Source organism: Pomacea canaliculata, linkage group LG7 (genome assembly GCF_003073045.1).
Source record: "Pomacea canaliculata isolate SZHN2017 linkage group LG7, ASM307304v1, whole genome shotgun sequence".
Classification (NCBI taxonomy): Eukaryota; Metazoa; Mollusca; class Gastropoda; order Architaenioglossa; family Ampullariidae; genus Pomacea; species Pomacea canaliculata.
In genome coordinates, this window is record NC_037596.1 from 25705635 (window position 1) to 25718561 (window position 12927).

The 12927-nt window shown below is 42.5% G+C and overlaps 1 protein-coding gene across 1 annotated transcript in view; it reads left to right on the forward strand.

Moving 5' to 3' along the window:
• The first annotated feature begins 473 nt into the window (after positions 1 to 473).
• LOC112568639 (ataxin-2 homolog) overlaps positions 474 to 12927 on the forward strand; it is a 50410-nt gene continuing 37956 nt past the window's right edge. Inside the window, exon 1 of the mRNA XM_025246035.1 lies at positions 474 to 687. Coding sequence (XP_025101820.1) covers positions 636 to 687 — 52 coding nt within the window. The 5' untranslated portion in view covers positions 474 to 635. The remainder of the gene's footprint in view (positions 688 to 12927) is intronic.

The following is a 12927-nucleotide window of genomic DNA, read 5'->3' on the forward strand; positions in this document are numbered from 1 at the left end:
GAAGACAGCAGGCTCCCCACCACCATCACCACCATCATCACCAACCATCACCACCGTCAGCAGGATGCACCACCACTATCACCACCACCACCACCACCATCACCACCACCAGCAGGATGCACCACCACCGACCCAGTCACACTGGCATGTCTGACGTCACTTTTTGTAATTTTTCCTCATCCCCCCACCCACGTGTCGTCATCAACCGCCGCTGACTCCACCACTACTGCCACTTTTTCAGTCTCGTGAAGGAATCCATAACTTTTTTCACGTCAGCCAACCACCGGTCTCTGAGCGCACGAGGACTCTTATCCCCTCTTCCCCCCCGCCTGCACACACACACACACGCACGCGCGCACACACACACTTCTTTCGTTCTCTTTCACTGCGCGACGTGCGAAATGCACGTGAAAGCTCAGATGCCCGTGTCGTGCGTGGGTGGTGCGCCGGGTGCAGAAGGAAAACGACCAGCAAGTCTCTTGTCGGCTTTACGCCTGGCGGTGTTGGCGGTGTTGGTGGTGTTGGTGGCAGGCACAGACCTGTGGACATCTACTACTACTACGACTGCCGCTGGCACTTCCAACTGAGAGTACAGATGCGGTGGCTTGCGGTTCGAATCCGCGGTTGCTCGCACCATGAGCAAAATCAAGCGGGTGAGATTTCTGCTGGACACGATCTTCAGGGCGGGTAAGTACCGGGTCGAGAGATGGGACAATGTCGATATATTTGTGTGTGTGTATGTGTGGTTGTGGTGTGTGTATGTGCATTTGTGTGGACTGGAGTGCATAAATGTGTCCTCTGTGTTGCGTGCGTGCGGATGCGGATGTATTTGTGTGTTGTGTTGTGTTTTACATGAACATAAATGTATGCGATTGTGTGAAGTGTTTTATATGTATTGTTTCTCTATCTTTTGGCTAAGATCAAAATGTAAATTTATATATATATATGAGAGAGAGAGGATGCATAAGTATGGTGGACATTTATTCCTGCATAGTCAGGACATGCACGCATAAACGTATTTGTACGGCGGTGTATTTTCGGAAATGTTTCAAAACAACAGGATCAGATACAGCTCAGCTTTTGTGCAAGCCTGCCTATGAGGCCATCGATCTATTGACGCACGGTGTGTGTGTGTGTGTCTGTGTGTCTGTGTGTGTGTGTTGGTGTGTTCGAGGAGCTGTTTCTTTCCTTCTCTCACACGTGTATACATTTGTAAATCTCTTTATAGTTGTTAAATTAATTTTCTGGGTGAACTAATCTTACTACTACTTTCAGGAATTATTTTGTTCTCACTCTAAATATTACATACATAGAAAAGTAGATAAGAAAAACTTGTGACAAAATTTATCAATCTCGCGCCCACACACAGATACAGAAACAGAAACACATCCTGAAGTTCTTGAAGGTCTGTTTATGTGGTGGACATGTCATTTTAGTCGTCCTGTCCCCACTTTACGGTTTCTTGATGTCTATTTTGGTCGATCAAACACTGGGGGGTGGGATGAAAGTATGTCAAGTTATTATCCTGATCAATAACCGCTTTGTGCGCCCAGGCCAACGATAACTTACTCTTTGAGCTTTGCACGGAGTCCGGGGGCGGAACAACACTAACGACACTCGCCGTTAAAAAAAAAAGTTGCCGATCTACTGAATGATCTCACTCCCTGAAAATAGACGATAGTGGTTTGTCTTTAAAATGTTAGGGAACAAAATAAACAATGTAAAAAAGAAAAGTGTAACTTGTACATTTATGTTGATTTAAGAGACTGTAATTACTTTATAAAATGATTTTGTTTTTATTAAATGTGCGCTAGACATTTTTATCGGCGCTTCCTCCACATTCCATACTCACTCCAAAAAAGGAGCAAAAATCCTTGAAGTGAATGAAGCTTAACTATGTCCCATGTGAAGCTTGTATAAAGAAAGAGATTGCACGCGCACAAGCAATGAGAGAGGCAGAGTTAAACAAAACTTAGAACTTTTTATAGGAATTTTCCTTTTCTGTCATTATCATAAGGTGTTTCTTTTTTAGTACACAGCCACAAGCACATATGCAAGACCGCATGCACTAAATGCACACACAACACACACAGACGCACGCACACACCTGCATCTTTACATAGAATTTTTTTTTTTTTTTTTGCATACACTAACACTCTATAAACACGCTAGCACGCAAGCATTCATGAATAATCATATATCCTTAAAGGTATTTGCTGTGTTTGTGTGTGCGTGTGTGAGAGAGAGAGAGACTGACTCATACACAGTCGTATCGTACTCAGTAACCGAATTTCACAACCACTTACTCATACAAAAAGATCAAGGGTCAGAGCAAATGAGATGAGACAGATGAAGGTTGTGGTCTTCATGGGATGCAACTCGTTGAGCCAGTTGCCCTCCCTCCCGCTGCTTCCAATGAGATGCAGACGGTACCGACAGCAGCCGCTCTAATCTCTGACTGAACATCATCAGCACCTGGCACATGACCAGCCAAGCGGAACAAATAAAAAGTCCAAGATAAAAGTACAAATCAATCGCCGTGACACACCTCAAAACATCATCACCACAAAACTGCTCCGGTTTGCGATTTGTCGGACATTTCGAAATTCAAAAAATTTAAACTGTCATAATTTATGTTTAATAATCACATCGTCTGTGATCCTCCCTGTATGCCACAAACTCCAAAAAAAAAAATATATATATATTTAATTATTGATCTCAGATCGCGAAGGATGACGTATGCCTGTAGTTTATTTTTCTGATTGCATCCATCAGTAACATCCGTGAAGGGAATGATGGAATGCCACGATGATTGCAAATAATAATCGTTAACAAATATAGCTTACCGCCGAGGGAGGGAAGAGGGAGGTGCATCGCTATGGCAATCTCTTGTCATTGAGGCTGTCAATCTTCTAACGGAACTCACTTCCTCTGAAGAAAAGCTGGCGGCATGTCTTTACATCATTCAAAGCAGCTCCGGCAGTGGCCACGCCCTGTCTGTGCCCTGATATTCCTATTAGTCTGTCTACATCTATCATCTCTCTTTATTCTCTCTATATATACATGTGTAAGCATATTTAAAATATTTGTTTTATTTTTATTGATGCTTATTTCAAACGTTTGATTGCAGCTTGCCCCCCTCTCTGTATTGGTATGTTTACAATCATTCTCTTTCACTTTCTTTCTCTTCTGTGTGTGTTGTTTGTTTGCTTGTTTGTTTGTTTGTTTGTTTGTTTGTTTGTTTGTTTGTTTGTTTGTTTGTGTAATTGGACACTTTCTCATTCTATATTCCCCTCGCGCTATAAGTATGTACGTTTATAATCTTTTTCTCTCATTTTCTTTGTGTATCCGTATGTAACATAAAATCTTTCTGTCACACTCTGCCCCTCGCTTTATAGGTATTAGACATGTATGTTAAAATCTTTTTTATTTTCTCTTTATCTGCATATATATATAATTTTCTGTCGCACTCTTTCTGTTTATATGTCTATTACCTCTTTTCTCATTTTCTGTGTAGGTATATATACACTTATATACTTATAATTTTTTCTTGCTCTCTCTCCTTTTCTCTACATTTAATTGTTATTATAATCTTTCTCGGTCACTCTTTCTATTTGGGGGTTTGTTGTATTTAACGTTTGATAAATGATCTGTTTTACTGCGCCGGAAGTACAAATAAATTCCCCTAAAAATTTTTCTCTAACATTTTAGACTTTTCAATACGGGATGCAAAAGATACTGAACTGATGCCAATCTTAGGCAAAACACCAACTTGACCCAGCTACAAAGAAGCTCAAAAAAGCAAAATATCATAGAACAGACGCAAAAGTGTTTCAGTGGATGATGAATTACTATAGACTGCTGACAAAAAGCCACATTCTGCAAATGTTGAAGGAAAAACTGCTTGCATCAGCATTATTGAGCTGCTGAAAAAAAATAATAACAATAACAATAATAATAAAAGGTTGACTTCCTACGATATTTAAGGTGATCTCTGCGAGCTTTCCAAAAACGTTGAAATCAAGGTTCCACAAAGTGGATTGTGAGCTGCCCTCCATCACAGTAAAGTCAACGAAGCTTGGCCGTTATAACGGTAGGGGGAGAAAATTGCACTCAAGTAGAAAGTTGAAAGAGTGAATCATGTGAGCATCTACAAAGTGGTCCTGCTGCAGATTTTACACGAATTTAAATCAAGTAAAGCCATGCACAGTTTACGATCTGACTAAAGCCATGATGGTCGGGATGATGAATGCGCATCTGCTACAAATAATTCATGGAAGTAGTGAATCTTTTTTTCAGAAAATATTACGTCCCGTCAGCATCAATTAACGTTGTCAAAATAATTTATGATATGCTTCTCTGCGTATCCACAAGATGTAAAACAAGATTCAACACCATATTCCCATACACACACAACCACCCATACCCCTCGGGCAAAAAAAAAAAAAAAATTGGACGAGAGGGGTTTTTTTGTTTTGCTCTGGCCCCTATCTCCACTTGACGTAGAACAAGATTATTTCTCATCATCATCAATCACCAATCATCAACATCAACTGGACGAGAGTTCTCTCCACTGCTCAGGTGAGATTTACGAGCGCAGGGAGAGGGTGACATCAGAGGTCTGTCTGTTCAAAACAGGGTCTCTGACGTCAGCTGTCGTCTGACGACCTAGTTACCCTCCAGATCCAGTCGTCTGTAAAGACTCCTCAATGGTCAGTTGCGTAGCAACGTGAAAGGTGTGGAGAGATTTGTGGGGGACAGGACGATCCGGTAGGTGACATTCGTTTTCCCCACCAAGATTCCCAGAACCCAATGTGCTTTGTTTATCTCGAGCAAAACCCAAACCCAAACCCTAAACCCTAACCCAAGCTCCAGTCCAAGATCCAAAAGTAACTTTCGAAGTAATGTTAGATATAATCGGGTTTAGCTCTCGTATGATAATCCACGAACTCTCTTTAAGGGGATAGCCGTTCATAAGGCCGGCCATTGGATGGGGTTTCTCCAGGTCTCCACTTTTCTCCCCATTCATTAGTTCTTCATTTATCCCCACCCCGCCTCCACAACTCACCAACAGACAGAAGCATTTTCCTGTCAAATGAGTCTACACGCCAACCAACCACCCCACCGACCATCAGATCTTGTCAAGGGAAGGAGGAAGAGGGCAAGAATCCCCTCTCACATCACGAGGGCAAGCATCCCCTCTCTGTCTGAATGTAGCATCACCTGACAACCAGCCGACACGGGAACCAACTGTAGGTGTCTGTTGGAGGTTAACACCCGGGCAATGTGCACCAATATTTTCTTTTTCTTGACACCACGACAAGTTGTATTGTTCAACTTCCAGGGACATTTATGATTGTCAAGTGAATAAGTGGGATTTGTTTGTGTGTGTGAGAGAGAAATATATATCATTTAAACGTTTTCTGTTTGGACTGTTCACAACCTGCCACACTCCCACTTAAAGCCATTTATCAACTTCACCTTTTACTCTGTTTTTATCTTTACCTCCCCACAGAACCACAAACCATCTCCTCCCCAGAGACAACAGCCGACAAATATCAGTTGACGATTATTGTTTTATATGACTGTCGTCAATATTTACACACCCACACTTCCGTCTCTGTAGTCTGTATGTAGCAGTCAGCGACTTGCACAGAGTTGTTTTGTTTTCCTCGACATCAACTCACAGGTTGTCAGGCATCAGGAGGTGCAAGGGAAGTAAACACCATTCTCACCTGTCTGTGCCCAGCACCGTCATGCTTTGGAGTCGTCCATCTGCCCGCCCACCCGCTAACCCGCTCACCCGCCTGCACTCGATCTCCTCACTGAACCCTCGTTCACCCCAGGGCGGTCTGATAGTGCAACGGTTAGCGCATGTGAAGATTGGTTGACCTGGGTTCAGATCTCGTCTCGGGCATACTGTTTTTTTCTCTGCTTTACAGGACTGGCTGCTTTGCTGTGATATAGTCTTAGTTGCTGGCTTGGTGTACAGCACGCAAACACCTCCTCCTTCTCCTCCTCCACCCACGGAAAATGTATTTTTGTAAGCAATTTAAGTGCACAGTGTGTTATGTGTACTCTGTGTATGTGTGTAAAAGATGGAGCGGGGAAGAAATACGAGACACACAAGCACTTGTGTGTGTCCGTGCATAGTTTTACCACTTTCCTCAGTATTAAATTTGTGTTTGAGTCAGCTTTTCGTGGAGGAAATCCGTTCTTGTCATCTCTTCTGTATAAGCGGGTGGGTCAAAGCTCAAAAGTCACTAGTTCAATGCCGTGTATTTCCCCACACGTCCCCCTTCCACAGCCTTCCTCAATCCCACCCACCCACACAGCAATTCCAATGTGTTACAACAGTAATAATAAGCTACGAGTTGGGGGTGGGTGGTTAAATGAACATTCTTCTAATGCAGTGAATCGTTTGCTCGCGCATTGAAATGTATGTGCGTGTGCATGTGTGTGTCTGACGTCTGTGATGGAACATCAGAAACCCGGAAATGGACTTCTTGTCCTCGTAGGTCACGCCTTGGTTTACCCTGGGTGTCCATACGTTGGTCCTTCGTCTTCAGCATGGTTGACGCCCACGAGATTCACGGTTGATTTCCCCAACTCACCACCCTGCCACCACCCTGCTCACATGACTGGCTGAGTCTGTGCACATCGACTGAGTGCGACTTGTATCCTTGTATCCTTATATGCGTACACAGTAGGTGGGCTAGTTATGCATGAAAATATTTCCGCCCAGTGGTGAGTTTGTGCAATTAGGCGTGGAGGAGCGGGATGGAATGGGGTGAAGAGAAGCAAATCAAAATCACCTAAAGCCCACGACGGCTCATCTGTGTCAGGTGGGGCAAACAAAGAGCATCCAGAGACGAGATTTGAACCCGACACCTTTTAAATCTCACTTCAGTAGTAACGAATGAGTATTTGAACCACTACACTACCGGGTGCCCATAATTAATGTGCACTCACTTGGTTGGTTTGGTGAGATTTCTAGTCTTGATGGGAAAAGGAGGGAGCAACCCCGATGACCAGCCCTAACCCTAAAAGACAATCATAACTGTAACGTAAATTCAAGATTGACCGAACGGGAGAAAAGCCGTGTCCCGGGATCCGAACCCAAAGCTCCTAGCTAGTGGTGACTAGCGAGTGTTTTCACCACAACATTCCTCGGCACCCTGTAATTAGCTCGCAATCACACTTGTTCAGCTTAAATGCGTCCCCTACTCTCCCACACTATGAGGTGTGTACGGGAGTGTTTATTGTTTATATGTTGTGTCAGTGCGTGACTGTGCACTTTAACCGTCTCCCGACTTACGAGCGCGCCGGCTGCTTTGCATAGAGGCGCTGAGTGAGGTGGATGTGTGCACAGGTGTTCAAAACATTATTGTGTGTTTTGAAATAACATTTTTCGCCCTAACCGAACCGACGGAACAATTCCCGTGTCCGTACGCATACCTGCGTGTGTGCGTGAGTGTACCACTGCGCATGCGCGTTCAACTCCCGAGGTTTTGACCTCGTTGGCTCCGCCGGCAGAGGGAACGCACTGTGCTCCTCCTGCTTTCCCCAAACCTGTGGCTTACGTCACCCAGTCTGGCGTTCTGGTGACGTTTGCCAGTCGAAACCCTGATAAGTACGAATGTGTGTGAGTGTGAGAGTAAAAAAGTCACATCCACACACACACACACGGTTCGATCACTGTGGAATGTGGAGGGGGAGGGGAAATGTGGAGGAGGGGGGTCGTAGTTTAAAAAAAAGTTGTTGGCGTCTAGTAATGTGCGTATCGCCGCCTGTGCTTATGCCCATTGGACACGCCAGCCGCTAAAGTATGCGTAGGTGTGGGCGGGCGAGCGGAGGGTCGCACACACAGACGCACGTACGCACGTACGCCGAGGCTCACTCACGACTGGCAGAAGTGTGTGGAGCCTGTGTCTGTGCCAGTCGCGCACAGAGGACGATGGGTCCCTGGCACAGGTGAGCGAGTGATTTCACGAGGCCACTGCCTCGTCCCCCTCCCTACCCCGACAACCCCCCGACACACACAACCACCACCATCTACCCCTCCCACCCCGCTTCCCTCCCACAAATGTGCGCCGATGTCCTGTATGGATCTACGACTATGATCCGCAAGAAAAGGGTTCGGTTCCTCTTGGACGCCGTGCGAGCGCCAGGTAAGTCGGGGGATGTGGTGTTGTACACAGTTTGTAAACAGGTGTGCGAGTGGTGTGTGTCACAGGTATTGTGTGTGTGTGGGCGTGCGTAGTGCATGTTGGCAGTGTACAGGTTTGGGACATTTAGAGATTGTCAGCCGTTTACAGGTAATGTTCAGTTTACAGGGTGTGTACACGTTTGATGTCAACTTTGGTCGTCACTCCTCTTTCTCCGTGAACTTGTGTGTATTTATGATTTACTGCGATACCCGGCGACTATTATTTATTTCGAAAAATATGCAGATGTGTAGATGATAATCTGTCCTGCTGGCTGCACCTTCCACAATAACCCTCGTCTGGCATCCAAAGCATCTGAACACTTCTCTTGAAGTTTGTTGCTGCTGCAGGTAACTACGTACACTAACATCCGTTCATCCGAGATGGTCACATACACTTGGAGACATTACAGAATATTGTCACATTTACTTGGTGACATTGTCACATTCACTTCGCATACATTAGAAGACATTGTCACACACACTTGGAGACATTCCCACACACTTAATTATCCAAAACAAATTTATTTTGTTGCATACACTTGCACTTCTCCGAGACTGCGGTGCCCTATGCTCCTCGAGGAGTGGCAAGGAATAAACCAAAACCAAACTATACTTCAGACATTTATATACATATATTTATAGGTAATAAAGTAAATCACTGCCAAACTTTTCTCTTGTTTTTAACATCTCCGACTTCAGCACCTAGAGCAACACAGTGAAATTACTCTCTCTGACTGTGATTCATGTTCACTTCTGTACTCCTGATACTTGTTCAGAGGACCAACAGTACTTAAAGTGTCCAGCACTGGCTGCCACTTGAACACTTCTGCCATTTGTACACCTGTACTTATGTGATACTTGAAAAACACAAATACCTGGCACGGCTGGTAGTCTTAAACTTTGACCTCATGTTTGTAATACCTGGACAATATTTTCATCCTTGCTAACTTCATCAGTAAAAGTTTAAAAAATAAAAATAAAAATACAGTAACAGTTGAGTTTGTTTTGTTTCTGTTTTTTTGTTGTTTTTTTGTTTTTGTTTGTTTGTTTTTGTTTTGTTTTTGTTTTGTTTTTGTTTTTTTGTTTTTTTGCCGTTAGCGAGTGTTAATTCAAGACTTTTATCTCTAAATAAAATTCTACCACCTGTCATAAAAGCCTAAGCACAACTCGACCACTCATATTAAACATTAACATTCCACTTCAAAATCAAGAAACGTCTGAGAACTCATGATTTTTTTAAAATTCATTTTATTATCCTTTTTTTCTGGAGGGAGGGGAGAAAGGTGTTGATGACATGGACTGTTACTACCACTGAGTTTTTCTGCTTATTGACAGGTTTATTTATAAGCTGCGTTATCAATGTTTAAAATAAATATACAAAAGCAATGAATGAAATTGAAAATGGTTTGCCAGCGTGTTTATCTTCTTTATTTTTAAAGATTACTGCTAAAATAATTTTACTAAGGGAAGGATAAAGAAAGACAAAAAGAATTAGAGAATTGAAAGGAGAGCGTAAGGAAGTGAATGTAAAATTCGTTGTCTCAATATTTATAAATACAATGAATAAATACATAATCATGTATTTTAACACACACATATTGTCGCAGATATCACGCGATTTAATACAATTTTTCTAAACCGAAGTAGAATGAAATCTTCTGGAGTGGGCGGACAAGACGAAATGTGCATTATTTCCAGTTACTGTTTTATAAATGCTGTGAAAACCATATTTTGAATAAGTTTCTCTTTCGATAAACATTGATGATATGAAAGAACAATTTTCTTGAGTAGGCGTTGTAGGAAGAAGAAGAGGTGAAGGTAAGAAATTTTTTTACTTGACTGACACAAGGAACATGACGACGACGATGGCGATGATGATGATGAGGAGGATGACGATGATGACGATGACGACAGCATTGAATCCAATTGAGTCTTACACCTGTAAAGGAAAAGAATCATATGGGACCATCGTTACCAACAGACCGATTATCAAGAGCCCACCTATAGAAACGCCCACTGCCAGAATTCCAGACTTTGCTGACAGCAGGCCGAAACTTTTTATGTTAAAATTTACCAGACTGCTGCACACAACTGTAGTCAGCTTGAAACATAATGGCAGGCCACCATCATGCTTGCAGGATGGACAGAAAGGCGAAAATCATAACGTCGGGACGTTAGGGTCATCAAGTCTAAAAATAGTAACAAATGGATGTCTTGAAGGTGAAAACATCAGACGGCCTCTTGTGTGTCTCCAATCAGGAGAAAATTATTTTTACATAATATCATACCTTCTTCCTTCTTCATCAGCGATTTCGAGATTTATTTTTATTTTCATATTTATTTTTCTGTAAAGCACTCTTTTTTCATAATTCACCATCTGTGTATGTGTGCATGTATGTGTGAAATTGTAGAAAAACAAGAAAATCGGTGATATGATGATGGGTAGCAGGTGTATGCGGCTTGTTTATGAAAACGAACCTCCTAAAAAATGGATTCTAGCAGAAAACTTGTGTCATAAACCTGACGCCGTGAGAGAATATTATTATCTTGAATTATTTATAGCTCTGAAATAAAATTAGCGGAAAGGGAGAGGAATTCTCTCTAGAGGAAAAAAATGTCCCAAAAAAATGAGATGAAGAAGAGAGAAAGAGAGAGACATGACAGATGTAGAGAGAGCACACACACACATACACACAGAAAGAGAGAAGAGTGCTTGATTTGTTACCTGTTGTTACACCTACGCACTAGGGTCGACACAGTTTCTCCTTCTCTCACTCTTTCTCATTCTCTCTCTCTCTGTCTTTCCCTCCACCATCGTCAAACCGATCAACAATCCACGCATTGAACTTGTATAAAGTATGAAAGCCATAAAGCTTTTGACAGATGCATCCTGGAACCAGGAATAATTAATGATTACTGCTTTAGTCTAGTATGAAGTACAAATTTACAGTTTTCCTCCATTTTGTTCAGAGAGAAAATGCATTTTATCCTCCCACATAGTCAATAAGAAATTTTCATTCTTCACACACACACACACAAAATGATGACGATGACGATGATGATGATGATGATGATTGTTGTCCAGATGGGGATTCCTTGTGCAACAACGTGAGAATATAAGAATTTGGTGAACAAATTCAGGAGAGACTTCTCCACATCTCCTCTTTTTTCTAATTCATTCCTTCGTTCTCTTCTGACTCAATTGCTAAAATAGTTCTAGTTTTGTTTGCCTGCTTGTTTATTTTTTAGTTGTTGACAGGAACTTTCCAACTATCTCTCATACTGATAGCCCAGTAACGCTTGGCACACACAAGCTGTGTCGCTCGTTCTTCTTCCGTCCTCCATCCCTCCTTCCTTACTTTGACGTGAAGCGGCCACAGACCGCAGCTCTTCAGTTCGATTCTTCCGATTCTACTTTCTTTCCGTCAGCAAGAGAACCCCGAGGTTTTCAACTGCAGCCTCAGTGCTACACATTCCTGTCAGGACTGTGAGACTTAGTCATGGCGACCCCACCTCTCACTCAGCTTCCCTTTCCTGCCTGTATGTTGTGTGTCTTCCTTTTTCTGCATCCCTAGGGATCTGTACGCTTTGCTTATCTCTGTGTTGTTTGTTTGCTTGCTTGTTTGTTTGTTTGTTTGTTTGTTTGTTTGTTTGTTTGTGGGGGAAGGAGACAATCATCACCGTCCAAGCAGCAATCATTTACCCTTAAAATTCTGATTCAACTCAACGCGCTCGATGGAGCCCCCAAAACTCAAGTCCATCCATCCATCCGTCCAACGTCATTGTCATCTATGTATTATTATTCTTTTCATGCTGCCCGACCATAGGATCACTGCGTCCTCGTGTGGGAGGTGTGGCGTCCCCAGGTGGCGCTTCAGGACAGTCATGATGAAGTATTGTGTTAGTCATCCTCTTGATGACTGACGCCGCATCTTCGCACATCCTGCCTGCTGCTAAGTGGTGCTCACCAATAAGCAGGTTGTAACACTAACGCCAGTCCCACCCAGCATGCTGAGGCAACTGTCGGAGACATCCACCCGGATATATCTTTCCTCTCCACCCTTCAGCTGAATTCTTGTGACGTTCCGATGCAACATGCAGATGCGTCACCGTCCCTAGAAGTCTCGCAGATGTCTCGTCATCTTGCAACATTTAGATGTATCATCAACCTGCAGCATTCCGATGCGGGTATTCTGCAATATTTACATAATAGTTACCATGCAGTCATTTTAGTGATCATAATTCAGCAACATTCATCATTATGGTAATTTATACAGATTATTTGTGATAGCTTTGATAAGTAGTGTCATTGGCTTAAGCTTTGTTAATGAAGTACAAACATTATTAACTTCCTTGAGAATCTTCTGTCTTATATAACACTGTCTTATATTTACTTTATATAAACTCTGTGGATATTTATTCAAGCTTTATATGAGGAAATTATATGGGTGAGCTGCTAATTGTGTATAATTCAATTTCTCCATCCTCAGGGGTGAATAAATAAAAATGTCTGATGTCATTATTCTCCAACGTTTGGAAGTATAACCCTGCATCATTCATGTTAAAGCAATTCTATTTTGTAACATTCAAATACATCACTAATCCATAATAATCAGACAGGTAAATATTCTTCGTTAACCACATTTCCCATTATTCCGCAATAATCAGACAGACACACCCCAATATTCTTTATTAGCTACACCTACTGTGGTAATAAC